The 27818-nt window shown below is 39.3% G+C and overlaps 1 protein-coding gene across 1 annotated transcript; it reads right to left on the reverse strand.

Annotated features, from left to right (window-relative positions):
- Window positions 1–80: 80 nt before the first annotated feature.
- Window positions 81–27818, reverse strand: Mpp1 (MAGUK p55 scaffold protein 1). The gene is made up of 12 exons (XM_075958448.1): window positions 27445–27818; window positions 20799–20942; window positions 20429–20507; window positions 16910–16995; window positions 13661–13729; window positions 8044–8240; window positions 6415–6521; window positions 5849–5929; window positions 5206–5286; window positions 2286–2488; window positions 1957–2031; window positions 81–643 (listed from the first exon to the last, which is right to left on the reverse strand). Exons 1-12 carry the CDS (start codon window positions 27544–27546, stop codon window positions 467–469), a joined length of 1401 nt encoding a protein of 466 aa, XP_075814563.1. The 5' UTR covers window positions 27547–27818; the 3' UTR covers window positions 81–466.

The raw sequence follows: 27818 nt of genomic DNA on the forward strand, positions 1-27818 counted from the left end.
TAGGTTTAAGAAGATAAAACCTGGCTTTTTAGGGGATTGTGGTGCAGACGTTGAAATGTAGTTACAAGGTCACCAGCATCTTAACATAGCAGAGATTTTTTTATTGCTTTGGAGGGTTTCTCTAGAGCAGCTTTAGATTTTTGGCATTTTAGAAAGTTTCAGAGTATACTTAATCCAGAGTAAAAGAAGCTCAGGCATCAGAGGGATGAGGACGGTTGCTTTGTTTGTGCAGCAGTTGCATTGGATAGTACTCACTGCCAATTTCCAGAGATCATTTTGAAATCTAGGTAGTAGGAAAATCAAACTTCAGCCCTTTAGTAGCCTGAGTGAGAAGACTTAAGCCCTACCGATATACTTCGCATAGTTGCAGATAGCTAGAAGATGAAGCAGCCCTGTTTGATTTAAGCGAGGGGTGGCATTCCAAATGCTGGGGAGAGGCTGGAACAGGTTCTCCAATTCTGTAAGCTTAGTAAACCCAGGAGACAGGTACCCACTGTGGAGAACTGCAAGCCTGGTCAAAGGCTTCTTGCAATTTCTTAAGAGTTTCATCAACACCATTATTCACCAAAGAGAGGTCAAAGTAGTGAGAATATTGACTACGGATGGCCTCAGAGTCCTTCTGCAGCTGCTGCAGGGCTTCAGTCTGCAAAGAAGAGAGCCATAGCTGAAGCAGCAGCCCCAATTCATAGCAGCCAAGGGAAGGTTTTGATCAGGTACTGATTATATTAACTGGTTCCCTATCTACTATTATTTTCCCTTTTTTTTTGTTTGTCTGTTTTTCAAGACACCGTTTCTCTGTGTAACAGTCCTTGCTATCCTGGAACTTGCTCTGTAGACTAGGCCAACCAAGATCCACCTGCCTCTGCCTCCCAAACTGGGATTAAAGGCATGCACCACCACCACCTGGCTAAAACAGTTCTTTATGTTGTGACCTCTAAACATCAAATTATTTTCATTGATACAGTGTTTGCCAAAGGTGTTGTGGCCCACAGGTTGAGAACCACTGTACTAAAGGATCCCAAATTAATCCTAATTATAAATAGAGCCCTCTGAAAGGCCAGTAGCAACCTAGCATAGGCTTCATTAGCACCATCCACTTAAGCCTCTTCCCTTTGTACATAGAAAAGCCGTTTTTAACAACTACTGAGTTGTAATCCTAGGATAAGGACAAAGATTATTGACAATAGGCTTCTAGCTCCAATGTTTAGCGTTAGTAAAAATGTATAGAGAAATACATGCCATGGTAGTGGTGGTGGGGATACTTTTAACATCAGAGTGAAATACCCAAGTACAGAATTAGAAAGGATTGAATGATAAGAAACCACTAACCCAGTGGAAACAAGAACTAAGGACAGCCAGAAAATTCATACACAAGCAACACAAACAGCTGTTTTGTTCGTGTGACAGTCTCAATATATATGTTCTGACTTTGAACTCTAGCCCAGGCTGGCCTCAAACTCTTGGTAGTCCAGACTGGCCTTGAGCTTGTTATGTAACTTAACTAAGGCCCTGGACTCTTGATCCTCCTTTTATCCCTCCTCAAATGGTGGAATTGTAACTCTCAATAGCAAGAAAATAATCTCTTACAGTAAAACAAAGTGAACTGCCACACTTATAAAATATAGGCAAAAAAATTTAAAATGCAATGAATGACATGCTATAGAGGAAAGCAAACAGCCACTCTTGCAGACTCCTTTCCCTTTGTAGCCATACTGTACCCCATGGTGGTTCATAGCTCCCTCTGCTCTGTCGTGAGTCTCATCCGATTCAAGATTTACTCAACTGTCCATCTTAGTTATAACATCTGTATTATCTAGGACAATGACGGCGTGACTTGTTTAATTACTATCTCTTGAATGAAGCATGCATGCCCTTTTGTCTTAACCTTGGAGGAAACAGCTAACCATGATCTAGAAGGAGTAAACCTCCACCCACCTTGCATGACCCATTTCCCACCTGAGTGCCCTGATCAGTAGGTTCGATGAACACAATGAAAGGTGAAAGCTCAGCTGTCCGAACAATCTTCAGGGTCTAGGAAATGAAGGAAAAAAAGAAACAACAAACCCAGCTGTCTGATAAAGTGTATTCCTTCTAATAAAGCATTACCAATCCCCAATACCACTTGGCATTGTTTCCAGTTACTACTGTTCTTGCATCAGGCTGGCTCCATTAAAAATTTAGGAAGCAAACCTGAACTTCCAAGTTTCCAGGAGCTCTACTTTTCATCACCCCTCCCCCCATTATATGGGCGAACCCACTGTTCTTGCCTTTGTGTGCCTACCCACCTGGGGCTCAATGTCAAGGATGGCAATCTTGTCCTGCTTATGAATCTGGTGCACTGTTTCGAATTTAGTGCCAAACATGTTGCCCTGATAGCTGCCAAACTCCAAGAACTCGTTGGCAGAGATGTTCCTTGTCATTTCCTCTGTTGAGATGAAGTGATATTCCTTTCCATCTTCTTCATTCTTCCTTGGTGGCCGTGTTGTATCTGTGTACAAGGACTCTCTTGATCCTTGCCATCTCTTAATGGCTTGGCCCAAAGTGTCTGTATGGAAACCCTACCCATGTTTGGGGCAGATAATATAATAGAGAGATGTTCTTCCCATGAACTCCTGAAGGGCTGATGTTAGGACGCAGTACAGACCAGAAAATCCTTCCACCCAGAATATATTTAAAATTCAAGAGACAGCCCCATGCAGAATATTTACATCATTCTTCCCACATAAAGCCAACAAACCCAGGAATACTGAAACTTAGAAAGGAAAGCTAAAACTTAATATAAATCTACAGGCTGTGGTAGAGAATTTATGGAAATCTGGTTTCTTTAGAAAAAGAGTTTATATGTGTGTGTGCACATGTATGTTATGCCCATGAAGGCCAGAATAAGGCATATGGTGAACTATGCCTGGGCAGGGCGAAGCCAGAGGAAACTCTGGTGGAGGTCCGTAGCGGTCCTGATGTGCAAATCGGTCGTCCGACCTGGGTATAGGGGCGAAAGACTAATCGAACCATCTAGTAGCTGGTTCCCTCTGAAGTTTCCCTCAGGATAGCTGGTGCTCTTGCAGAACAGTTTTATCCAGTAAAGCGAATGATTAGAGGTCTTGGGGCCGAAACGATCTCAACCTATTCTCAAACTTTAAATGGGTAAGAAGCCCGGCTCACTGGCATGGAGCCGGGCGCGTGGAATGTGAGTGCCTAGTGGGCCACTTTTGGCAAGCAGAACTGGCGCTGTGGGATGAACTGAACGCCTTAAATCTGTACCTTAGATCTGCAGGTACAGGTGGTTGTAAAATGCCTAATGTTGGGTTCTGGGAAGCAAACTCTGGTCTTCTGCAAGAACAGCAAGCACTCAGTCACAGAGCTATCTCTCCAGCCCTGTTTCTTTTTTATGACATGGAAAGAAGAACACATTGGTTTGATTTAAACATTTTGTTAAAATGTTAGGGCTGGCAATTTCTCAGTAGGTAAAAGCACTTGCCACAGAAAGCTTATGACCTGAGTTCAACTCCGGGAACCACATATGGTGGAAGGAAAGAACAGATAAATTAGGTAGACAGTAGAGGGCACTGAGAAATCATTTATAAAGTAATACACGTAAAAGTTCTTGCTTAGTATTTTTTCTTTTTAGTTTTTCAAGAGAGGTTTCTCTGTGTACCTCTGGCTGTCCTGAAACTCATGTCCTAGACCAGGGTGGCCTTGAACTTAGAGATACACCTGCCTCTGCCTCCCCAGTGCTGAGATTTAAGGCACATTCTACCATGCATGAGGGGGGCAGCCTGTATATGGCAGGTCTCTTGAACTTGTCTGACCATGTCTCTTCCTCAAGAGGGAACTAGAACACATTACAGATGGTTGTGAGCCACCATGTGGTAGCTGGGAATTGAACTCAGGACCTTTGGAAGAGCAGGCAGGGCTCTTAACCGCTGAGCCATCTCTCCAGCCCCCACTCGCAGTCTTAATTTTGTGCCATGGGACATTGGTCTGTACCCTGTCACTTGTGTTTTAAATAAATGCTGACTGGCCAGTAGTCAGGTAGGAAGTATAGGTGGGGTGACCAGGCAGGAAGCAGAGGCGGGGCAACAAGAATTCTGGGAAGAGGAAAGCTCAATCTACAGTCATCATCCAGACACAGAGGAAGCCAAACACAGAGCAAACAAGATGTGACTGCCATGCTGAAAAAAGTACCAAGCCACGTGGCTAACATAGACAAGAATTATGGGCTAATATAAGTTAAGAGTTAATATGAAGCCCAAGCTAATAGGTCAATCAGTTTATAATTAATGTAGGCCTCTGTGTATTTACTTGGGACTAAACAGAGTGGGACCTGGTGGGACAGAAACCTCTGTCAACAATTTTTTTTTCCAGTCAGGGTTTCTCTGTGTAGCTTTGGAACTTGTCTTTCAAGTTGCTCTGTAGACCAGGCTGGCCTTGAATGAACTCACAGAGATCCGCCTGCCTCTGCTTCCTGAGAGTTGGAATTAAAGGTGTGTGCCACCACTGCCCGGCAATAATTTTTAAAAAAATGTTGTTTACTACAGGTACTGTTATATGGAATAAGAGAAGAAAACAAGTTATTTTGTTATTTCAAGCAATTATAAGTACACACTGGTGTGTGTGTGGGAGAGAGAGATAGAGAGATGCCATGATGTGCATATGAAAGTTAGAGGACAACCTGTAGGAGCCAGTTCTCTCCTACCATGTGGGATCTAGGAATCTGATTCATGTTGTTAGGGTTAGCAGTCCTCTCCCCAGCCTGCTCATAAGTACATGTTTATGTTTCTAAATTTTTAGGGGTTTTTGTGTGTGTGTGTGTGTTTTGGTGCATATGTTCATATATAAAGGAGATGTTGGGCAACATTTCTCAGGAGCTGTACACCTCTTTTCTTTTTAAGATAGGGTCTTCTCATTGGCTTTGAGCACAGTCAAGAAAGCTACAGATCTTCTGTCTCCACTTCCATGGGTTCAAAGTACATGCTACCATGCCAGGCTTTTCCATGTGGATTCCAAAGACTGGAATCAGGACCTCACACTTTCCAAGAACTTATCTCCCCATTCCCTAAAATTTCAGTGCTCATTATTAAACATTTAAAAAATCAGGACCATAAGACATTTCAGAAGAATACTGATGCTAAATTCAGTAATATGATATTGCTGCCTGTCTCTTAGGCATAATGTTCCCCTGTAAGGCACCTGAGAAATACTTACATGGGACAGGGTATACAAACTTCTCTGGATTCTGGCTGAGCAGAGCATTCTTAATATGGCTGCGACCTACCCCACTGGCTCCTGTGTGAGGATAAAGAAAACCTTCCATCACTTTCATCCAAAAACATTTGTGGGAACAATACAGGGAATGGGAGATGGATTTCTATATCCCAGTGCTCAGAGTGGCTACAAGATGAAAATAGTTTGATGTTACAACAGTCCTTAGAGCCATCAAGAAGATTTGAGGCCACCTTGTAGCTTCAATTCCTTAGTATCTATTTGCATGAGGAGAAGTCTTTCTAAGGCTCAAAAGTTAAGATGTAGAACATAATTGCTATTTCCACAGAGGACCCAGCTACTGTGTAGTTTTTTGTTTATTTTGTAAGCCAACCAAATAGGTGGACAAATGTAGCAAACCTAATCTAAAAGAATTAGATGCTAAGTAGAAAAATTTGTAATGAGAATTGGATCCAAATAAATTACTTGTAAGATCCAGAAACTTCTTTATAATACATGAAGTATCCAAAAGACAACACTTCATTTTTTCCTCACTGCCTTTCTTGAAGAAGGGTGGACACATAATACAGGATTGGAAATAAGGACAGAATTGTGCTCTTGAATTAGCAAAGCTGTGAAAAGATACCGATCAGCACCAGGGTCTTCCTCTTGAATGCAGGGAGTCGGACAACTTCCTCATAGGAAACAACATCCAACTGGTCAAAAACTAGAGACAAAGAAAATCAAACCATATTAATTTTCAGAGGTGGAGTGGTAAAGCACTGGCTGGGGTTAAGGAGCTAACACCTGATCCAGCAAGGAGATACAGTTGAGGGTGGTGGTGCAGGACTGAGGCCTTGGCTCCAAAAAAGAAAACAAAATAAAGGGAGAGAGACCATGCATGAAATTAGGGGTGTTTGCTGGGAAGGATGTTGGATATTTCTATGTGATAAGGAAGTATGATAGATAATAAAACAAAGCAGAAAGTGGACAGACTACTAGCCTTCCAGAATAGGCATTGGGATTGTCTTTCTGACTGCAGTGAGTTTGCGAAGATGAAATGTGTAAGGGAAAACCAAAAGAAATGGAATACTTTCTATATACTAAACATTCCATTACATACTGCATCCTCACCTTTTTACTTCTGGTTAAAGAGGTGGAGAAACATTCATGCTACTGGGACCTTGGAGGAAGGAGCCACAGAAAACTTACTTGAACTGTGCTTAGCCAGATACTTGTCTTTATACTTCTTCTTCTTCCCAAAGGGACTGCAGCTTGGAGCTTCATTTGGAGCAGATTGAGCCACACTTGCCACTCTCCTGTGACCAAATGACCAAAGCTCAGTAGATCCTCAGTATAAAAGTATGTGACAGATTAGAATACCTACCTTCTTTTCTGTAGTTAAGTTTTGAGGCTGACCTACTTCTTTGACTCTGTAACGTTTTTCAGGCAGAGATGGCCTCACCCACTTCTTTTCCTTTCTTCTCCGCAGTTTTATGTGGTCACCCAGGTACTTGGCAGTGGAAAAAAAATAATCCCTCCCCCTCTTATTGCAGCCTATTCTTCCACCTTTGAGTTGAGAGCTGGAAAATCAGTCTGACACTCACTTCACCATAAGAAATATACAACAACTCTAATCTATAAATGAAGTACAGGTATGCATATATAACCACATACATGGCTAAAGCAATAACTTTAGTAAGAATACCACCTATCACTGTGTAATTTATGCTGATGTTTCTATGCATTATCTTTCGTTTTGAGACAGGGTCTTTGTAGCCCAGGTGGCACTGAACCTGCCTCAGCTTTGAGCATTCTGAATTACAGGCCTGAGCTATGATACCTGATCCTCACTTTAAAAAAAACATACCTGTTACAGCCTACTAACTTGATTCATGCCTCATTAATAAGTCATGAGCCACAGCTTCACCTTGTGTCCTCCTGGGTCTTTCTCAAGTTATCTGCCTTTCCTGATCTTCCAATGCTCATTACCAGGTGTTAGCTCTGAAAATGGCCCAGAAGACACAGACAGCATACTCAAGGCTTTGACTAATATTTTCAAGGTCTGCACTGTATTTCCTCTGTTGCTCTAACATTAAAATTTATTTCTACAAAACACATCCCGTGTTTTGGTGCTATTCATCATCACTGGAAATGGGATCAATAGAATTCTGGCTTAAAACTAAAGGTCTATAGTACGTTTGCAGAGCTGACCCTTTTGGTATTGGATAGATAACTGGATAGGTTGTACTCATGTATTTAGGAATGTGTGTGTGTGTGTGTGTGTGTGTGTGTGTGAAAAAGAGGCCATGAATTTCAAAAAGTATAAAGAGGGATATATGAGAGGTTTGGAAGGAAGAAAAGAAAGGGAAAAATTACGTAATTATAGTATAATCTCAAAAAAAAGAAATAATTAGGTCTGAACTAATAATCTTTGAGGTTGTAATGCTATTTTCCACATGCAGTGGATATGGATTTTTCTACCACTCTAATGGTCATGTGGGGCAGCCTTGCACTAAGTGAGCAATCTGACTGGAGGACAAGAATCTGTATAAAGGACACATACTTAAAATGTGCCGGTTTTAGAAGTTTTCTTAAAAACAGTACTGAGTGGTTGAAGGTATGCAGGAAGCAGGGGGAGGGCTCTATAACTAGTTCCTTTGCCTGCAATAAATGGCCATAAAATGAACCATATCAACTCCTGTGAACCATTCCTTATCCATTACATAAAGCAAACTAGGACATATGTTTAGGAAAAATGAAAAATATACACAAAACAGATTTCTGAAGCTAAGCAATTAGTTACAGCAGGGGCTTTCCACCAGCACAAACGTAGCTCACCATTCCTGCAGCTCAGGAGAAGGGATCAATCCTGCAGACTCCTTGGAAGAGCCTTCCACCCGCCCCTGCCACCAGTTGCTGTCATCTTTGTTGATAATCTGGATAATGTCCCCAGTAATAAACTTCAGTCCTGCCTCCTTACAAGGGATAAGATTGTCCTTTTTGGGATCATAGTCGAACTGTGCTCTCATGAACATCTGTAAAAGAAGGCAAAGAGTACCTCAGGAAAAACACCAGTGGCTAGAGAGCATATACATAAAAAGTCCTACTGTAAGGAAATGGGAAATGAGCAGGAATGAGGCAAGAATAGTAGCAGAGACTCAAACATGTGCAGCTTGGATGTTCCTAACTACTTACTGTTGTGTTTGGAAAAGAACCCAAACTGATTCTTTTAATAAGAAAGTATCTTCCATGAAATGCCAGCTATTGAATCTCAGTTGTCCATCTCAGAGTACAGATCTGCTACCATCCATCTGAAATGGATCTGTTCCCTTGACAAGATACTCTTATGAATATGGTAAAGTTGATAAACCCTTTTCTAGAGGACAGTCTAGCAATATAAATGTGTTTATCATCTTCAAACGTTGACATTTTTGCCCTACCTTGATTACTATTCATTTATCTTACATAAAACGAGCTGCTCGTAATGATTATGTAGATAAGCATGTGTATCACAGCATTATTTTTAAGAGTGAAGTATTAGGGGCTGGAGAGATGGCTCAGTGGTTAAGAGCACTGTCTGCTCTTCCAGAGGTCCTGAGTTCAATTCCCAGCAACCACATGGTGGCTCACAACCATCTGTAATGAGATCTGGCGCCCTTCTCTGGTGTGTGGGCATAGATGGAGGCAGAATGTTGTATACATAATAAATTTAAAAAAAAAGAGTGAAGTATTAGAAACAATTTAATTTCCTAAGACATACTTACTTATTCATGATAAATGGTTAAGTATCTGCTGAGTATATTACCACACAAAAACTCAACTTTTAGAATATCTAATGTCCTTGGCAATCCTGCTGACTATATGAAATAAGAACATTATTAAATAAAATAACACCCAGAATGGTCAAAAATTAAAAAAAAAGTCATAGAAAAAAGTGACTAGAAGAATTTATATTAGAATTTAATACTGATTTTCTTGGTTAGTTTTTAATAATCAACTTGACATAACCTAGAGTAATCTGGGAAGAGGGAACCTCAATTGAAGAATAGCTTCAGAGTGGCCTGTGGCCATGTCTGTTACAAATTGTGTTGACTGATGACTTGATATGGGAGGAGCCAGACCATTATGGGCAGCATCATCCCAGCATCATCATATGGGCAAGAGGGCTAGTGTAAGAAAGCTAGGAGAGAGCAATCAAGAGAGCAAGCTAGTAAATAGCATTCCTCTGTGTTCCAGCCTCAGATTCCAGCTTTGAGTTTCAACCCTAGCTGGATACATTGTGACCCGGAAATGTAAGCTGAAATAAACCCTTTCCTCCCAAGTTGCTTTAAGTCAGAATGTTCTGTTATAGAACAGAAAGCAAACTTGGACAATGGTTATCTGTGGTAATAACATTACGGAGCATAAATAAAGCTCAAACAAATAATGAAAGAAATAATGAGCAGAAAGAATTTAAATAGAAAACACCATTGAGAAAACCTAAAAGGGTCAACTGGCTCTTTGAAAAGATTAATGAAATTAAGAACAGGAAGGTTACAGTTTACTAGTAAAAAAAGCCACATATAATGGCCCACTCCTTTAATTCTAGCAGGTGGACTCTGAGTTCAAGACCAGCTTAGTCTACATAGTGAGTTCCAGGACAGCCAGAGCTACATTGTAAGACTCTGTTTTAAAAAAACCAAAGCAAAAACCAATTTACTAGTAAAGATCTTAAAGATATTTAAAAGGTTTTAATAGGATATTGTGATAATCAAGCATGACTGCCCACAGATGGTGGCACATAGGTGAATCTCAGAAACTTGCTGGCCATTCAGCCTAACTGAAATTGTGAGAGACCCTATCTCAAGGGAATAAGTCACTGAGCGGCAAAGAATACCCAACGTCCTCCACTGTCTCTGAGAGTACACACAACTCTACATACATGTGTATATGTATACACACACTCAAAATGTAATCTTATGAACAATTTCACATCAATACATTTGACAAGATCCTATGGTTCTTCTCTGGTCAAATTTTGAAACAGCTTAAGAAATAAGTTATTCTTACCAAAATACAAATAGCAGGGAATTTTAAGCCTCCAAACTCATAACCATAATACCCAAATCTAACAAAAATCTTCTAGTTTCTCTGAGGATCAAGAATATAAAAATCCAAAATGAAATAGTACATCAAACACAGCAATTTATTATAAGGATATGAAGTCACAATCAAACAGGATCTCATTCAGCAACACAAAGTTTGTGACATTAACATAAAATGGAGAAAAATCATATGATCTTGTCACTAGTAACACACAAAGAAAGAAACCAGAAGGTAGCTCCTTGAATCTAATGAATACCTTCAAAAACCTTATAGCTCGGGGCTGGAGGGATGGTTAAGATGGCAAGTACTGCTCTTCCAGAGGACCTGAGTGTGACTCCCAGCACCCATATTAGGTGGCTCACAACCAGCTCCAGGGAAATCTTGATACTTGGCCTCTATAAGCTCCTGCACTCATATGCACATACACACAGACACATAATTAAAATAATAAAAATAAACTAAAAAACCTACAGTCAACATACTTTACAACGAAATACTAAAAGATTTCTCTTCTATACTAAGAAATAAAGAAATATTACACCATCATCACTTCTACTGGGATTTTATAAAGACATCTCCTTTCTCCAAAATGATATGGAGATTTAATGCAGTGATAAATACATAGACCAACTACACAAAATATGCCTACATATATGACTTACGATAAAAGTGATGGGGCATATATCATATGAACAGGATGTTTACTTCAATTAATAGTATTGAGTCTACTGATATCCATATGGAAAAATTGAAACCTTTACCTCTTACTTTACAATAACCTACACAAAAATCAATTTAATTCTACATGGGTTTAGAAAAAAATATAGAAGAGTGTCCTTTTGACCTTGTAAGCAAAAAGAAAATTAAACAAACATAAAGTGCTGATTATATGAGGGAAAAAGGTAGCAATTTTGATTTCATTAGTCAATTAGAATCTTCTTTAGTCATTAATGGTACCATGAAGAAAATTAAAAAGGAGCATATTTGAGATACACATGACAAAGGACTCTTCACTTCAGAAAATATGAGGGACTCCTACAATTTGGTAAGAAAAAATTCAAGCTTTACCAAACAAGTATATTTAAGTGGCAAAAAACATATAAATAGTAAAGGAAGCATTTCCCAATTATCAGAGAAATACAATGAGAATTATGACATAATATGCACCCAGATAATGGCCAAACAAACAAAACCAGACAATTCTAAATTTTGGTGAAAAATATGGAAGAAACAGAAGTGTCATACAAGTATATTTGAGAATATAAAATGGAACAACTACTTTCAAAGACTGCTGGGCAATATCTTCTAAAATTAAAACATACCTGTGCCTTAAAACCCATCAATTCTATCCCCCAAAGTAAAGGTATAAAGCACACATTCAACAAAGTTCATAGCAAAAAAAGCTGGAAACCTAAAAGTTCAGCAGTATCAGAATGGATGAGTAACTGCAGTACATTTATACAATGAATCAGAGAAACTGAATCATCTATTGCTACAAGTAACCTGGATGATTAATTTAACAATTCTGAATAAATGCAATGGCATTCAAAAGAATTCCTGCAATATAGTTCAATTTATATAAATTTCAAAATGAAGTAAAATTCTTCTCTTATGTTATAAGTCAGGGTTGTGGTAATAAGGTGTCATAGATGCTAGACATATTCTGCTGTGGGACAATGCTCCTGTACCCTGTAAAGATTTGTCACTTTTATTGGTTTAATAAAATGCTGATTGGCCAGTACAGAGGCAGGAAGTATAGGCAGGATGAACAGACTAGAAGAATTCTAAGAAGAGGAAAGGCTCAGATTGCAGCTGTCATCCAGAAGCAGAGAAAGCGAGATGAGAAAGCCTCACTGATAAAAGGTACCAAGCCACGTGGCTAACACAGACAAGAATTATGGGTTAATTTAAGTTGTAAGAACTACTTAAATAATATGGCTGAGCTAAGAGGCAGAACAGTTTATAATTAATATAAGCCTCTGTGTGTTTTGCTGTGACTGAATGGCTGCAGGACTGTGCAGGACAGAAACTTCCATCTACAATATTCTGACTTTTGAATTGGCTCAATTTATGTGCTCAGTTTATGAATACATACAAGTTTTATACTTATGATCTATTCACTTTGTTATATGTATGTACATAAACAACAAAACTTCAATTTAAAAGTTTAAGACTATACTATCATACTACAGGTAACCTATGATAGAAATTTCAGGTTTGATATTTTATTTATTTTTATTTGTTTTTACTTATGTGTACATATGTGCAGTTGCCTGTGGAGACCAGAAGATCTGATCCCCTAGAGCTAGAGTTATAGACAGACTACTGTGAGGTACCTGATGTGGGTACTATGAACCAAACTCAGGTCCTCGACCATCTCTCCAACCTGAGATATTTTTAAAAACCAAACCTTTTGCACATCCATTTTCCAAGGTCCTGTCCCATCTATTCCTCAACTACTAATAACCTGTTCCTATCACCTCCATCATTGTCTTCTTCCTCAAAGAAAAAGGAATAAAGTGCTGAGTGTTGAGTTGATATAGTGCTTACCTTCCAAGGATGAGGGAACTCAGTTTGATCCTCAGAACTCACATTAAAAAATTAAGCTTAGTGTCATACCAGAGCTGGGAAGGCAGAGACAGAGGATCCCTGAGGCTCACTAGCCAACCAACCTAATCTAATTGTTGAGATTCAGACTAGGATGGGGTTCAGTGGAACTTTGTCTCAAAAAAAGGGAAACTAGTGAGATATCTCAGTTGATAAAGTGCCTACCACATAACCATGAGGACCTAAGTTTAGATTCCCAGAGTCCACTCAAAAGGCCAGGCATGATGATGTGCTCCCTGTAATTCCAGTACTAGGGGAAGACGGTTAGGGAAGAGACATGTGAATACCTGAAGCCCATTGGCCAACCATTCTATCCAAATTAGTAAATTTCTGGTTCCCTGAGAGACACTGCTTCAAAAAAATAAAGGTGAAATGAGGTAAAGAAAACACATTTCATATCAACCTCTAGCCTCCACACTCATACACACACATGTATTCACGCACATACACACTCAAAGGACACCCCCTACATATAGACAAAGATGAATGACACCTGAGGAATAACACCCAAGGTTGTCCTCTGCCATCCACACATGTGCACTTGGACAGAAATGGACACGCATACAGAAATAAGAAAGAAAAGAAAAGAAAGAAGAAAAAGAGATGAGCTCTTATATTTTAGTTGAGAGAATGCATAATAGGATTCTACACCAAGCAGATAAACACCTGTAAGAGACTCAGAACTTAGTTATAGAATTGTGTCACTTTTAATAAAATCTCAAAGAACACAAAACAGCACAACAGAGAAAATTGTATTACATACCTGTAGTGCAGGAAGACGACTCTGCTGATTAGGAATTACTTTTAATGAGATCATTCCTTTGGTTTCCTTCTATTTAAGGAAAAAAGAAAAATGAGACTGTAAAGAAAACTAACTTGGGTGACATGAGTTTCCACTATAGAACCATCTTTATAGTTTGAGCTTTGGTCAGATACTACCTCCTGAACCCTGAGAATGTCATATGCTCCCTATGCCAGCATAACCAAAGACAAAAATAATAAAGCAAAGCCTCATGACTTTCTCCTTTTCTGCTCTTGGTCCCCAAAAGATTCCTTGAACTTCCTAAAATGATCACAAATATACCCATACTTTTTTCTACCCCAATGCAAAGATTCAAATATTATAGTCACACACAAACATGATGCACACATATGTAATTTTGTTTTGGTTTTGGTTTTTCTATATAGCTGAGGCTTTCCTTAAAACTATGACCTGTAGTATTATGTTTTCATCAGGACTGCCAGCCCGCAAATAATGACACAGAGACTTATTATTAATTATGAAAGTTTGGCCTTAGGCTTTTTTTCCAACGAGCTCTTATGACTTAATTAACCTGTTTTTAGTGATCTACATTCTGCCATATGGCTTCGTTACCTCTCCTCTGTACCATATGTCTGACCTCTTCAACGTCTCTCACTGGCGTCTCTGAAACACCTAGATTCACCCCAAGTTCCTCGATCTTCCTGGAAGTCCCGCCTATTCTCTCCTGCCTAGCTACTGGCCTTTTAGCTCATTATTAAACCAATAACAGTGACACATCGTCACACAGTGGAAATATTCCACAACAATGATCCTTCCGTGTACTCAGGTTTTCCCTTTGGATTGCCAGCTCACAAATAAATAATGACATGGAGACTTAGTATTAATTATGAAATCTAGGCCTTAACTTAGGCTTGTTCCACTAGTTCTTGTGAATTAAATTAATCCATTTATTTTAATCTACGTTCTGCCATGTGGCTTGTTACCTCATTTCTCCATACTGCCCATACTGCTTGCTCTACATATAGCTGGTGACTCTGCCTTCTTTTTCCCATTGTTCTCTCTCTGCCCAGAAGTCCTGCCTAGCTTTTTATTATGCCAAACACAGCAATACATTTCCACACAGGGTACAAATACCCCACAACACTTGTGCGTCAGGCTCCCAAGTGGTAACACAACTAACTACAAGTAGATACAAGTTTAACTTGTTATTTTTTTAAAAAAATTATTCAGTTTGGTTTTGTTTGCTTGTTTTGAGCCAGGTATCATTCTGGAATACAGCCGGGAATTCACTATATGGCCCAGGCTAGCCTGGAAATCAAGTGATAGTCTGCTTTGACCTCCTAAGAACTGTTATTATAGGCATGAGCTATTGCACCCAGCTCAATGATTTTGTAATTTTGTTACCATAAGTATAGATGATCATCCTCTTTTTTTCCCCCCTTGGTATAGATTTTATTTGTACTTTACATGTTCTAAATACAAGTTTTCTGACCAAATATTAACAATAGTTTCTCTGATTATTTAGATTATCTTTTTACTTTGTTTTTTTTTCTTTTTTTATTGAAAAAAAATTTCTGCCTCTTCCCACTTCTCTCCCCTTCCCCCCACTCCTCTCCCCCTCCCTCTCCAGTCCAAAGAGCAGTCAGGGTTCCCTGCCCTGTGGAAAGTCCAAGGTCCTCCCCCCTCCATCCAGGTCTAGGAAGGTGAGCATCCAAACTAGCTAGGCTCCCACAAAGCCAGAACATGAAGTAGGATCAAAACCCAGTGCCATTGTCCTTGGCTTCTCATCAGCCCTCTCTTATTCTTGCAAGTTGAATAATAAAAATACACGTAACTATCCCACACAAATGTTTTCAAATTATGTATACATTGTATAATGGATAAACAGTTAATTAACATATGTATTGCCTCGCTACTTATTTTTGTTGTGAGAATACTTGAGATCTACTCTCAGTATTTTTAAAAATATAATTCATAATTATTATAGTAACCATGCTGTACTAGGGAGTTATTTTAAATGCATTCATCTTATTTATGTGGAATTTTATAGCTTTTGTTGCTCCATGATCCCCACCCATCCCTAGTCCCTGATCAAGACCTTCCACTCTCTACTTCTACAGGTGTGCCTTTCTGGATTCTACATATATATTAGTTTATGTGATGTCTATCTTTCTGTGTCTGGCTTGTTTATACAATGTCCTCCTGGTTCACCCATGTTGTAACAAATAATGAGATTTCCTTCTTGTATAAGACAGAACAGTAAGTATTCCATAGTATGTATATACCATATATTTCTACTGCATTGGACCACTGACTCCAAGCCTGCCTAGAATGAATTGTGCTATAGGAATTAAGCATATTTTCAAAAACTTGTTGGCCAACAGTTTTTTGTTTATTTTCTATGGTTTCATATTAGCTTATGTTTTTCTAATAAGAATTAGATTTCTCTAGAATGATCAGCTCTTTTCTAGTGTACCATCTTCTTAGCATATGCTCATTTACAAGCAGCCAGTATGAAAGACCCACTTGAAGAGTCAATTTTTCTGGCATCACTCTTGTTACTAACTATGATATTACTGGAGAATCCAGGAATAATTAGGTAGCATATTCAAAAAGGAAGTTTAGAGAGTTTCAGGAAAGATGTATTCATACAGGTATGCATATCCTCAGGAAGAACTCTCTCTCTTGCTGGATCTTTTGAGGATGTCCACACCTGTGTGAAACTGGTACCTACAGGAGCAGGTTTGGCAAGTAAGAATAGGGACATAAACACCTTTTCTAACTTCTTGCTGAATCCACTGAAGCACAACTGATATATACATTAAAATCAGCTTGTTGAAGCACAAGACAAAATGAAGAAGATGGCAAAATGTCAGGAAGAGCAAACAGGAGAGGCAGCCCAAACACCACGCACAATACTGCACAGAAAAGATTCTGAGAATACAGACTGAATGAAGCTAACCCACCTGCTCAAAGCCAGAGCAAGAATACAGTACACCACAATCTCTAGATGCCCAGCACGACATTCTTGTCATTTTATGAGACTGATGTTCAGTTATTGGCCCTGCTCTGCAGTTTTACTAAATTAAAGCAGAGAAACATCATTTCTTGGACAGAAGATCAGAAGTGATAACAGCCCTCTCAATAAGGTAGCCATGCTTTTGCAGAGAAATGAGATATAGACACCAGTGCCCATTAACCCTTCATGAATACAGAAGACAGTCTTTATCTAGTACAGAAAATACGCACCATTGCCTTCTGCAGCTGGTCTACTGAGTGATTAGTCACATTTGTGCCATTGATTTCTAGGATCTCATCCCCCACGTGAAGAGAGCCTGCCATTAAACAAACAAAAACCTCAATGTACAAAAGAGTAAAAATTCAAACAATAGCTGTCAGTATAGCTCAAGAATACCACACAAAAGGAATCACAATCTAGGGTATTTTAGAAAATAAATAAAACTCAGTTATTAGAAATATTTAACTAAGAGAGATAAACAAATATGGATCAGAATCCATCTAGAACAGTTCAATACTGCCTTGTCCTTCCTGATATCAGTCATCCAAGAGCTCCATAAAAGCATCTCATCTTTGAATTCCTGGAATTAGAACAGCTGCCAACTCCAGGAGACTATTAGCCAGTGAGTTCAATGTTTCTTTTTTTAAATTTTATTTATATTTCATGTACATTGGTGTTTTGCCTATATGTCTATGTGAGGATGTCAGATCCCCTGGAACTGGAGTAATAGTTGTTAGCTGCTATGTAGGTGCTGGGAACTGAACCCTGGTCCCATGGGAGAACAGTCAGTGTTCCTACCCACTGAGCCATCTCCAGCCCCTAGGTTCAATGTTTCTTTGTTATTGTTAAACTAAACCTCCAATGTGTTTTTATTTTATTTAAATTATTTATTTATTATATATACAGCATTCTGCCTGTGTGTATCCCTGCAGGCCAGAAGAGGGCACCAAATCTCACTGCAGATGGTTGTGAGCCACCATGTGGTTGCTGGGAATTGAACTCAGGACTTCTGGAAGAGCAGACAAAGCTCTTTACCACTGAGCCATCTCTCCAGCCTTCCAATGTGCTTTTAAATAGTTATTCGATGTTAAAATTCTATGTGAAGGCTGGTTACCAAATTCATGTCATGTTACCTTGAATTAAAAAAAAAAGAACAAACAAAAAATATAATAAGGGCCAGACAGTGGTGGTGTATGCCTTTAATCCCAGCACTAGGGAAGCAGAGACAGGTGGATCCTTGTGAGTTTAAGACCAGCCTGGTCTACAGAGCAAGTACCAGGACAGGCTCCAAAGCTACAGAGAAACCCTGTCTCAAAAAACTAAAAACAAAACAAAAACAACAACAACAAAAAAAAAACAAAAAAAACATATTAAAACATAAAAGGGTAGGAATTAATGATGTAGGAGACTCATTGGATTAGCCATACCCAAATATTGGGCATAATTTCTAGTACCGTACAGGCTATCTGCAGCTGCAAAAACATGCTATATTTTAACTTATTATTCTGTTCTTTCATTGCTCCCTAAAATATATTTTAGTAAATGATGCATCTGAAAATTGCTGGCACTCTAACATTAAGGAAATACAATAGTTAATTATAATTACTTAATTTTGGTTTCCCCATTTAAGCTGTTTATAAAATAAATAAAATTATTATTTTATAATAAATGAGAAAATCCAAGCTCCAGGAAGGTAGAGAAACAGCTTTGTTTACTGTTACATATCAGTCATATGTAATGGGTATATATAGTAATGAATCACTTATTAACTAAATGGGAAAATATCATTATAAAACAATATATAAGAAGTGCAGAGGGCTGCGTGGTGATAGTGCACGCCTTTAATCTCAGCACTCGGGAGGCAGAAGCAGATGGATTTCTGAGTTCAAGGCCAGCCTGGCCTGCTGTTGGCCACGCCAGAGGAGCAGCGAGTTACAATTGAAGTTCCAGGTGTCAGCCCAACAGAAGGGAATCCCCTGATGGGCCAATCTTGTTTAAGCAAGGCCACCGGACTTCAGACCCTGGAATGTCTTTTGCTTCTGCTCTGCCTTTCCATGTTTGCTGTGGTTCTCTTTCTCTGGTATCTAGCATGGTGTGAGTGGACGTGGGGAGATCTCCACAGCCTATAATATAGTAATATCTCTCAGAAACATCCCGTTCTACTGGGCATTTTTACCTGTGGATTATCAAGATGACCCCTCCCCAAGATGTACTGTCTAATTTGATAATAACAATGATAGCTTATACAGAGTTTTGGTGAATAAAAATAAATACAAGGATATGTTTCACAGCCAGGGTCTGTGAGTCTCACCTAAGGAGCTGCATGGATTGTAGCTCAAGTTAATGACTAACAACTGAGTCCCAGTAGCCCAGCTAGCTTAAATTCTCTTAACCTTAATGTTGGGAGATGTGTTCACAGGTCTCGGAGTGCATCACAGCTGAAACAAAGCTTTGAAAATAATGAAGTTAGACTAAGATATTTTTGTTAAATAACTTTGAGGGGAAAACCCAAGAAGACAATCTAAAGTTTTAGAAAGGCACTTAGTTGAATACAGAACTCTTTAAAGTCAGGGAATAAGAACAAAGCAGCCCAATTATTACTGGCTGACGTATTGTAAGGTTTGGTTGATGACCAAAGGTGATGACTAATTCCTTATACCCATGTATGCCCTCAATCTCCTGATATAAAAAACTACTAATGAATGGATATGTACACTAAAGATTTAAAGTAGAGCTGAATGATTCTTTTTCATATATAAAAGTTTAGGTTTGTGATTACTTTAAGATTCCTTATAAGATTACTTTTAAAGATAAGTAATAAAGTAATTGGCCCTTTCTTTGTAACTGCAAAATGCAGCCTGACAGTAAAAGACCTTGCTGGCCACATGGTTAATCTATAACAAGTTGCTTGGATATGAATGTATGTGGGTTCTTGGGATAAATTGGTTTTTGCCTGTAATACATAAAATGCTGAATCATATGAAGGAGATAAAAACATGTTTTTTACCTATATTCATTCACTTGAGAAACTGTTTTGACTCTTGTATTGCCTGGAAAATGTTGGGGTATAAAGGCTATAAAACAACATGAGATGAGAGAGACAGAATAAAGGGAGAGAATAAAGAGAGAAAATAAAGAAGAAGAAAGAATAAAACCATCAAGAGAGTTTGTGAGTGTCTTTTTCCCTAACGTCCCTCAGACAGAAAGTTTAGACTTGCTGACTCCATGGATTCCTGTCAAAGCCCTGTCTGTGCTGCTGGAGGCTGGTCCCCCAGACAGCAGTACTAGTCTACAGAGTCATTAGGACAACCAGGGCTACATAGAGAAACCCTGTCTTGAAATACCAAAGGAAAAAAAAAGAATGTACAGAGGAAGAGATGGTGGTACTGGGTAGTTTATACTAAGATCTTACCATGCAATTTTCTAAGAGTCAGTTTGGGTATATATTTTTTAAGACAAGTTTTTTTTTTTCTGTGTAACTCTGGCTGTCCTGGAACTCACTTTGTAGAACAAGCCTGTCTTGAACTTAGAGATCCACCTGTCTCTGCTTCCTGAGTACTGGGATTAAAGGTATATGCCACCATGCCCACCTTAAAGAGTTATTAACTCAAAGAATCTCTTGGCACTTTCACAAAAATGATATCAGTTTTGAGGATTATAAACTTCATGTCCCACACCACTGAATAGAGAGTAAATAATTAATCCCAGAATAAAACTAGACTTAGGATCCCTCCTCCCTGCCAGAGTACCTTGTCTATGAATCATGCCACCATGGAGAATTCTGGCCACAGTACATGACTGTTTTTCATTCAGCTTCAAAGTAATTCCCTGGAATAAAGGCAATGGAACAGTAAGCTTTGTTTTAAGCCCTTTCTGAGGATAATCTTTAAAGCATCTAAAGAAAAAATTGCAGAGAACACCATTTACATTTATATCAGGGTCAGTTCTCAAGTAGAAAAAGCAGGAAGCTTGCTTGCTTTGAAAGAAACTTGAGATGGGGACAAAAAACAGTGAAGCTGGCAGATTGTACAATTCCATGAGTGGCCATTGGCAGTTTTATGGCCCAATGATTTTACTAGTAGAGAATAAATGATGACTGACAATAGGAGAAGAAATTACCATGGGCTCCTCTGTGATCTTCTCAAACTGTATGAGACGCACTTTCCTTGCCTCTTGCCCTTTAGCATGGGCAGGGCTACCTGAAACAGTAGACCCATTGGTGTACATGTCCTCAGTGGCGACATTCAACTGATTCAATGGAGCCTGCCAAATGAAAACAGATTAGTGGGTAAAACAGCAAAGGCCCATGGACAGTCAATTATCTGTAATTAGAAACTAAAAAGCTTTGAAAACCCAGTTCTTTAAGATAAAGGAATGATTTTTTTATTAAAAATATTCTGAGGGATTAGAAAACTCAGTGGTTAAGAGCACTTAACCACTTAAGTGGTTCAATTCTCAACACCCTCATGACAGCTTACAACTGTCTCTTGAGATGCAAAATAGTACAGAAATTGCAAAGGGCCAAACATAAACACCCACTTACTCTATGGTCTAGCAATCCTACTCTTAGGAGTTAATTCAAGATAAAAAAAAATCTGTCCACATAGGAACTTGTATGCAGATGTACATAGCAGGTTTGTGTTCCCAATAGTCCACCCAAAAGGAAACAACACAGTTGTTGACACACAGGAAAACACATAAGCCAGTTGTTCATGAATACAAGAAGTCAAACTACAAAATAAAAGAGATGAACTCAGAAACCTGTTGAATAAAGGAAGTCTTATTAAAAAGAATATGTACAATATGATAAAATGTATGTAAGATTTTAGAATAAACAAAACTATTGTAAATAATTAAGACAGTAGTTGTCTTGAAGGGAAAGGACTGGCATAAGAGAATTAGAATGCTGGTAATATTTGATGCCATGATACAGTGTATAATAGTATACTCAAGATTTTTGCATTTTACTGTATTTAAAATTTACCTTAAAAAGTAACCATAAACAAGCTAGGCAGTGGCGTCGCACACCTTTAATCCCAGCACTTGGGAGTCAGAGGCAAAGGCAGGTGGATCTCTTTTTGTAGACCGGCCTGGTCTACAAATCAGAGTCCTAGGACTTTACACAGAAAAACTGTCTTGGAAAACTAAAAAACAAACAAACAAAAAAACCAAAACAAAAACACCATGAACAAATACTGAAGTTCTTTGGGGTGAAATATCCTGACATCTGCACCTTGCCTTCAAATGCAAAAAAAAAAAAAAGTGGATAGATGGGTGGTTCTAGGTAGATATATGTGTTAAGGCAAATAAAGCAATATGTCAATTATAGAAGCCATAATGATAATTTTTTCATCTTTTCAGTAAGTTTAAATTTTTCCAAATACAATATTGGTGAAGAATAGCATTAAGGGAGTAAAAGGGGGGACTAGAGAGAGAGAGAGAGAGCTCAGTGGTTAAAAGCACTTGTTGCTCTTGCAGAGGACTTGAGTTTGGTTCCCAGCACCTACATAGTGGCTCACAACCACCTGTAACTCCAGTTCAAGAGCATCTGATACCCTCTTCTGGCCTCTGTGGGCACCAGGCACAAAGGTGGTGTATAAACTTATACACAGCTGAAAACACCCATAAACTATAAATAAATACTTTAAAAGAGTGGGAGAATGAAAAGGGAGCTGGGGAGATGGCTCAGTAGGTAAAAGTGCTTGCTGTCCAAGTAAGAATACCTGAGTATAAATTCTCAACACCCACATAAAAAGCCCAGCAAGGCCATCTATAATCCCAGCTCTGTCTGGGGTAAAGATGAGTACCGGCATGGCTTACTGGCCACCAGTATAGCTCTAGGTTCAGTGAGAGAGCCTGTCTAGAGAAAGTATGATAAAAAAAAAGTGCTATGGCAAGACATCTGGCTTCTGTGTTAGTGCATGGTTGCACACAATTGTATGCATGTATACATATAACACACAGAGAGAGACAAAGTGTAAAAAATCGTAAAAAGGCAAGCCATTAGGTACGGAACTGGAACTCTTGTACCTGCAGGTAGGCACATAAACTGGGAAAATATTATTGGGGTATCTCTCCTCTGAATTTCATTAGTTATTTGCATAAGAACAGATGAGAGCAGCTTACTAATGATTATACCACCCATTCAGTAATCATTAACCGCCAATAGACCCACAAGGAGGGTCCAATATATACACAAAGAAATACTGATGGACTCAATCCTGTATAGGTCTTGTAGCATTGTTTTTTTAATGTCATACAATTTAAAGTTTCAATTACTTGAGAGTAATTTGAAGATATTTTACCTTTCTTATTCTACAAATGTTTGTACCTAAAATATTAAATCAAAACCAACACAGCAAGTCAGAGGAGGAAGAACTAGTATGAGTTTGGTATGTGGATACAAGCTTAAAATGATGAGCAGCTATATACTAGCCACACCCAGGGGTAGCCCTCAAGGACACTGGGAGATGTGGAAGGTCTTCTCAATAAATAGAACTGTGAAAAGCGTATCTTGCCATTCATTTTTCTGGGAGAAAGAAGTCTTATGTGAGAATGTATACACCACTGAAATAAGTTCAGCGGCTCGCCCATGCACAGAGGGAAAAGGGTGGAAAGATGAGGGGCAAGGAGGTCTTGCCTAGAAACTTGTGAGACGTTATGACTTATAACATGGGTATGCTCTTCAAAAACTGTCAACTTACTGCTTCCTTTAGTAATGGAAAGGACAATGAGAACTGAAATAGTTTCATTTACTGGGTATGGGTAACCTCAGATGAGGAAAGTGTTGAGAAAGAGAAACTGCCTTGTTTTGCAGCTAAAATGTCCAAAACTCACATGACATGGTCATATGGCATTTATGTTGTAACACTATTGAAAGGGTTGTAGTTTGAAAATTAACTTAGCAACACAGAACTTTACACAAATCCGAGGTACTCTACAACAACAATCCAGTGGCAGTATAGTCATTGTGTGGGAAGACACCATGTAACCCTGACAAGGGGGCTTAGAGGTAATTTTGAAACTGTTTACGTCAAAAATAAAACAACGTGAAGATAATTATGCTACCTTCACCACAAACAGTGAAAAAATTAGTGTATTCACATTTACTTAGAAACATACAAATAATCTTTGGAAGGCACAGTGATTATTTCGAGAAAGGGAGAAAGTGGTTGGCTACAAGATGGAGTGAGAAGGAAATTGCTTTCATGAGCTGACTTTACTCACCACACCTTGCAAATTATGAACTATGTGTATAAATTATTTTAAGAAAATAATTTAGATTTATCCTTTAATTGTAGCACTTAAACAGAAGCAAGCAGATCTCTGTGAGTTCGAGGCCAGCCTTGTCTACAGGGCTATACAAAGAAACCCTGCCTTGAAAAAAAATACATGAATAAATAAACAAAATAAAATAATTTAGCAAAATAATATATTAAGTAGAACTTAAAAACCTAGAACACATGACTTAACAGAAAAACGTACTGTCTGAATTAGGTTTCTGGCTCTTTTACTAACTGCTGGGTAACTTTGGATTCTTGACCTTCTTGCACTTCTGTTTCTTCAACTGTAAAATGAGGAGTCTGAGACAGGAGGGCTGCCAAGAGTTTGAAATCTGCCTAGGCTATACAGTGAGATGATATTTAAAAAATAAAACAGAACAAACAACAAAAACTGCCAGGCATGGTAGGATTAAAGGTATGATTTAAAACCCAGCACTCTGAAGGCAGAGTCAGGCAGATCTGTTTTGAGTTTGAGGCTATCCTGGTCTACATAGTGAGTTCCAGGCCAGCTAAAGCTACATAGTAAGGCCTTATCTTAAAAGAAAACCAAATAAACAAATAATAAAAACAAAGAAATGGTTTGATGAATGTTGTTTTATACATAATCTCAACACTGGTCTAATGGCTATGCAGAAACCAAGGGCCAAGTATTTGGAAATACAGTTCAGTGTTTTAGGTGGAATGGAGCTGCTTGTGTTTCCTGTTTTATTTCAGTGGAAGAAGTCTGTGCAGATGTCCAGAGTGCACTGGACAGATAAGCAAATCAGCCAAGGACCTTTAAACATGTGGCCTTTGGATTGATATATGTATTTAGTGCCTGAGAAACAAAGCTCTAGTTAATGTATGATTTTAAGACAATACCTGCCAGAAAAATCCTGATTCTTGTCTCCAGTTCTTTTCATTTATAGTTAAATAGTTCTAAGCTCTATACTTCCTTAGGGAATTGTTAGTTTCATGGCTTCTCTAGCTTTTTTATTGTAGTTTTCCCCTCACAAAGTGAAACAGTTATGTCCATGTGAATAGTGGGTACTTGTGGACATCAGATGGGCTCAGCCAGGCATCTACACAAGACTGGCAGGTGGTGTTAAGGTTCTCCTACGCTCTTCTTCTGTATTTAGGGTCACTCATCTCCTTGGACTGGGCATTCTAAGTTCTCCATGTGGAAGCAGTTGGCAGAGGGCCTAACAGTAGACTGAACAAATGTTTGTTCATTCCTGTGCTCACTAGTTCACTGCCACTTGTTCTGAAGCCAATTACTTCAAATGAGAAAGTCAACTATATTTGTCCCTCCTCTATTCACCCCCATTACCCCTGCCCCCACCCCTGCCAAGTTATTTTCATCTATTTTTTTTATTTCAACTTCCTTTGAGAAACTGTCTCTGCCCTTTGAACTGTGCTACAGATGTTTCCTCTGAAGGAGGTGTAGGGGGCTGTGAAACACTGCAGAGAGCCCAGCATTGCTGAAGCCTGCATTTTGTAGAATACAGGATGTACGGGCCAAACAGTACTCCAGGCAAAATGGAATAGCCTATAAAGAAAACACCAAGGTTCAATGCCACACATTCCATGTACAATAGCAGAAAGCAAGTCTTGGCTGAGTCAGAAGGGAGCAGCACGGTCAGTGAATCTACTCCTGATTATCATTCTACCAAAGAAAGAGCACCTTCTTGGGTCTGGTTGTCTCATTTGAGAATGGGATATTTCCATTCAAAGTCTGTGTTTTCAGAGAATGTATACTAGAAAATAAAATGTCATTTAAAAATTATTTAGTATTTACCCCAATTTTCTCACTACTTAGTATGATCTGTCGGTTTTCTTCCTTTCCTGTCCTTCACTTCCAGGATATTGATGACTTTAATTTTTAAAACCGGTAAGACTTAGATACCTTACAGATAGGAATCTGGTTTTATTGTGGACACAGAGGCTTAAGTAGATTAGCGTTTTACCACATAAGTTCTGCTCTTTGCTCTTTGATAAGACACTGAACTAGAACATCAGGAACAGATGTTTCTTTCAGTAGTCATGACATTTGGGGGTCTGCTAATTCATTGCTGTAAAAGGTTAAATACATTTAGTTGTGACAATTAAAAATGTCCTGAAGTCTGACTTGTTGGCTCATGCCTATAATTCCATCACTCTGGAAACTGAGGCAGAATTGCCAGGAGTTCAAGGCCTGTCAGGACAATAAATAAAGTTACAAGCTAGCCTGAACTACAGTGTGAGGCCTTAAACAACAAACAAACAGCAAAATGTCTTCCTACTTGTCAGCAGGAAAGATAAAATTTCCTGACATTTAATTGGTGCACAGGTTCTTCCCCTAAGCAGTGAACTGCTCTGTCAGGGTTACTAAAAGAGGACCGTGGGTGTGGAACATAGAAAAGGCAAGATTAAATAACCGTACTTCCAAAACTGGCTGGGGGAGGGTAAATGACACCAGAGGTTAGGAAAAGAAAACAAAGAATTGGGGAACCAGAATACAATTGTCATAAACACATTTTTTTCTTACCAATTCTTCACTTTTCCTTTTTTTCCCTTCATCTAAAAAAAAAAAAAGGTGATCAAAACACATAAGAGGGTTTTTTGCTCAAGGTACCATTCCTGCAAAGCTTTTTGGTTTTATTTTTTCCAGTTTCTGAGCTGGAGAAATGGCTCAGCCGTTAAAGACTAGAATCACAACCAAAAATATTTTTCTCAGTTTCACCTAGTATTATCTTTGAACATTTTGTTTAAGTAATGTATGTTGTTTAACAATTGTACCTGCTTGTCACAAATCCGGCTTTGCTGTATCGTAAGCAACTCAATAAATCTCCCAGAAGGGACTAGAAAGTAGAGGGAGCAGGGTAAAGGAGGAGAAGTAAGCAGGGTTCACACTATAACCTACTGAATTTGAGGAAGACATGCTACATCTAATATAATCCATAGCCTCTTCTGGGGGCCTCTGACTCTGCAGATTAGTAGTTATTTACTGTTTAACACTGGAATATGAAGGCTACACTAATTTACAACGAAGTACAAGGGGACCTGCTGAAATGAAATGTAAAGGAACACAGGGTGAGTTCTTTAGAGCACGAAGTTGGCTTTCACAATGTCTGTGAGACTGAACACAAATGATCAACAACCAACCAGGTAGATCTTCTCTTGGATGTGTTCCTTAAAGTCTTTCATTTTTCTTCTTAAAGTCTTTCTGTTACCATCCATGAGCAAGTTTTCTTTGACCTCAGTAAGCATTTGGTCCTAGTCAGCCTATTGGGATTTTTCACCTAGGAGGGCTGCCCCAGACAACTATTCACCACACCCAGATCTCAGTATGAACTCGGCCCAAAGCGGAGGCCTTCACCCTGGGAACAGGACACTCAAGATCAGGTCCTCCGGGGCAGATCACCTAGGAACAAGGCTACGGATAGGACAAATCCAGAAGTAGATGGAAAGGCCTGGAGCCGAGACCCAACCCGAACCCCGAGGACCCCAGAGGTCCAGCTAACCTCAGGTCGGTTGCGTTTCTGTAGCAAGTGTTCCAGGTAGAGGTCCGAGAGCGCGGTGCGCATGCTATTCCCACCCTCGCCTTCGCTCGACTTGAGCGTCATCTCGCAGGAGCACCGACACCGGGACACTGGAGCTGTAGAGTTTAAGCCCGGGAATCGCAAACCGGTAACCGCGGCCTGTTCGGAGGCGAGGGAGACTGAGGCGGAGGCAGGCGGACGCGGGCGGAGGCGGCGGAGGCAGCGCAGGCGGCAGAGGAGGAAAGGAACCAGAGCTGCGCCAGCCCCAACCCCGCAGGCTAAGAGCCAGAAGGACTGGGTGGAGCAGTACCCACGCTCCGCCTACTTCCCGCCCTGTCCCGCCCCAAAGCCCACCC

The sequence above is a fragment of the Microtus pennsylvanicus genome, chromosome X (genome assembly GCF_037038515.1).
Source record: "Microtus pennsylvanicus isolate mMicPen1 chromosome X, mMicPen1.hap1, whole genome shotgun sequence".
Lineage (NCBI taxonomy): Eukaryota > Metazoa > Chordata > Mammalia > Rodentia > Cricetidae > Microtus > Microtus pennsylvanicus.

Coding starts and splice junctions, on each gene's coding strand:
- Mpp1 (XM_075958448.1), bottom strand. CDS start 27,546: ATGACGCTCAAGTCGAGCGAAGGCGAGGGTGGGAATAGCATGCGCACC. Junction 20,508..20,798: donor AGATCACAGAGGAGCCCATG/GTAATTTCTTCT, acceptor CCTTTATTCCAG/GGAATTACTTTGAAGCTGAA. Junction 5,287..5,848: donor GAAGACCCTGGTGCTGATCG/GTATCTTTTCAC, acceptor ATCCTCACACAG/GAGCCAGTGGGGTAGGTCGC.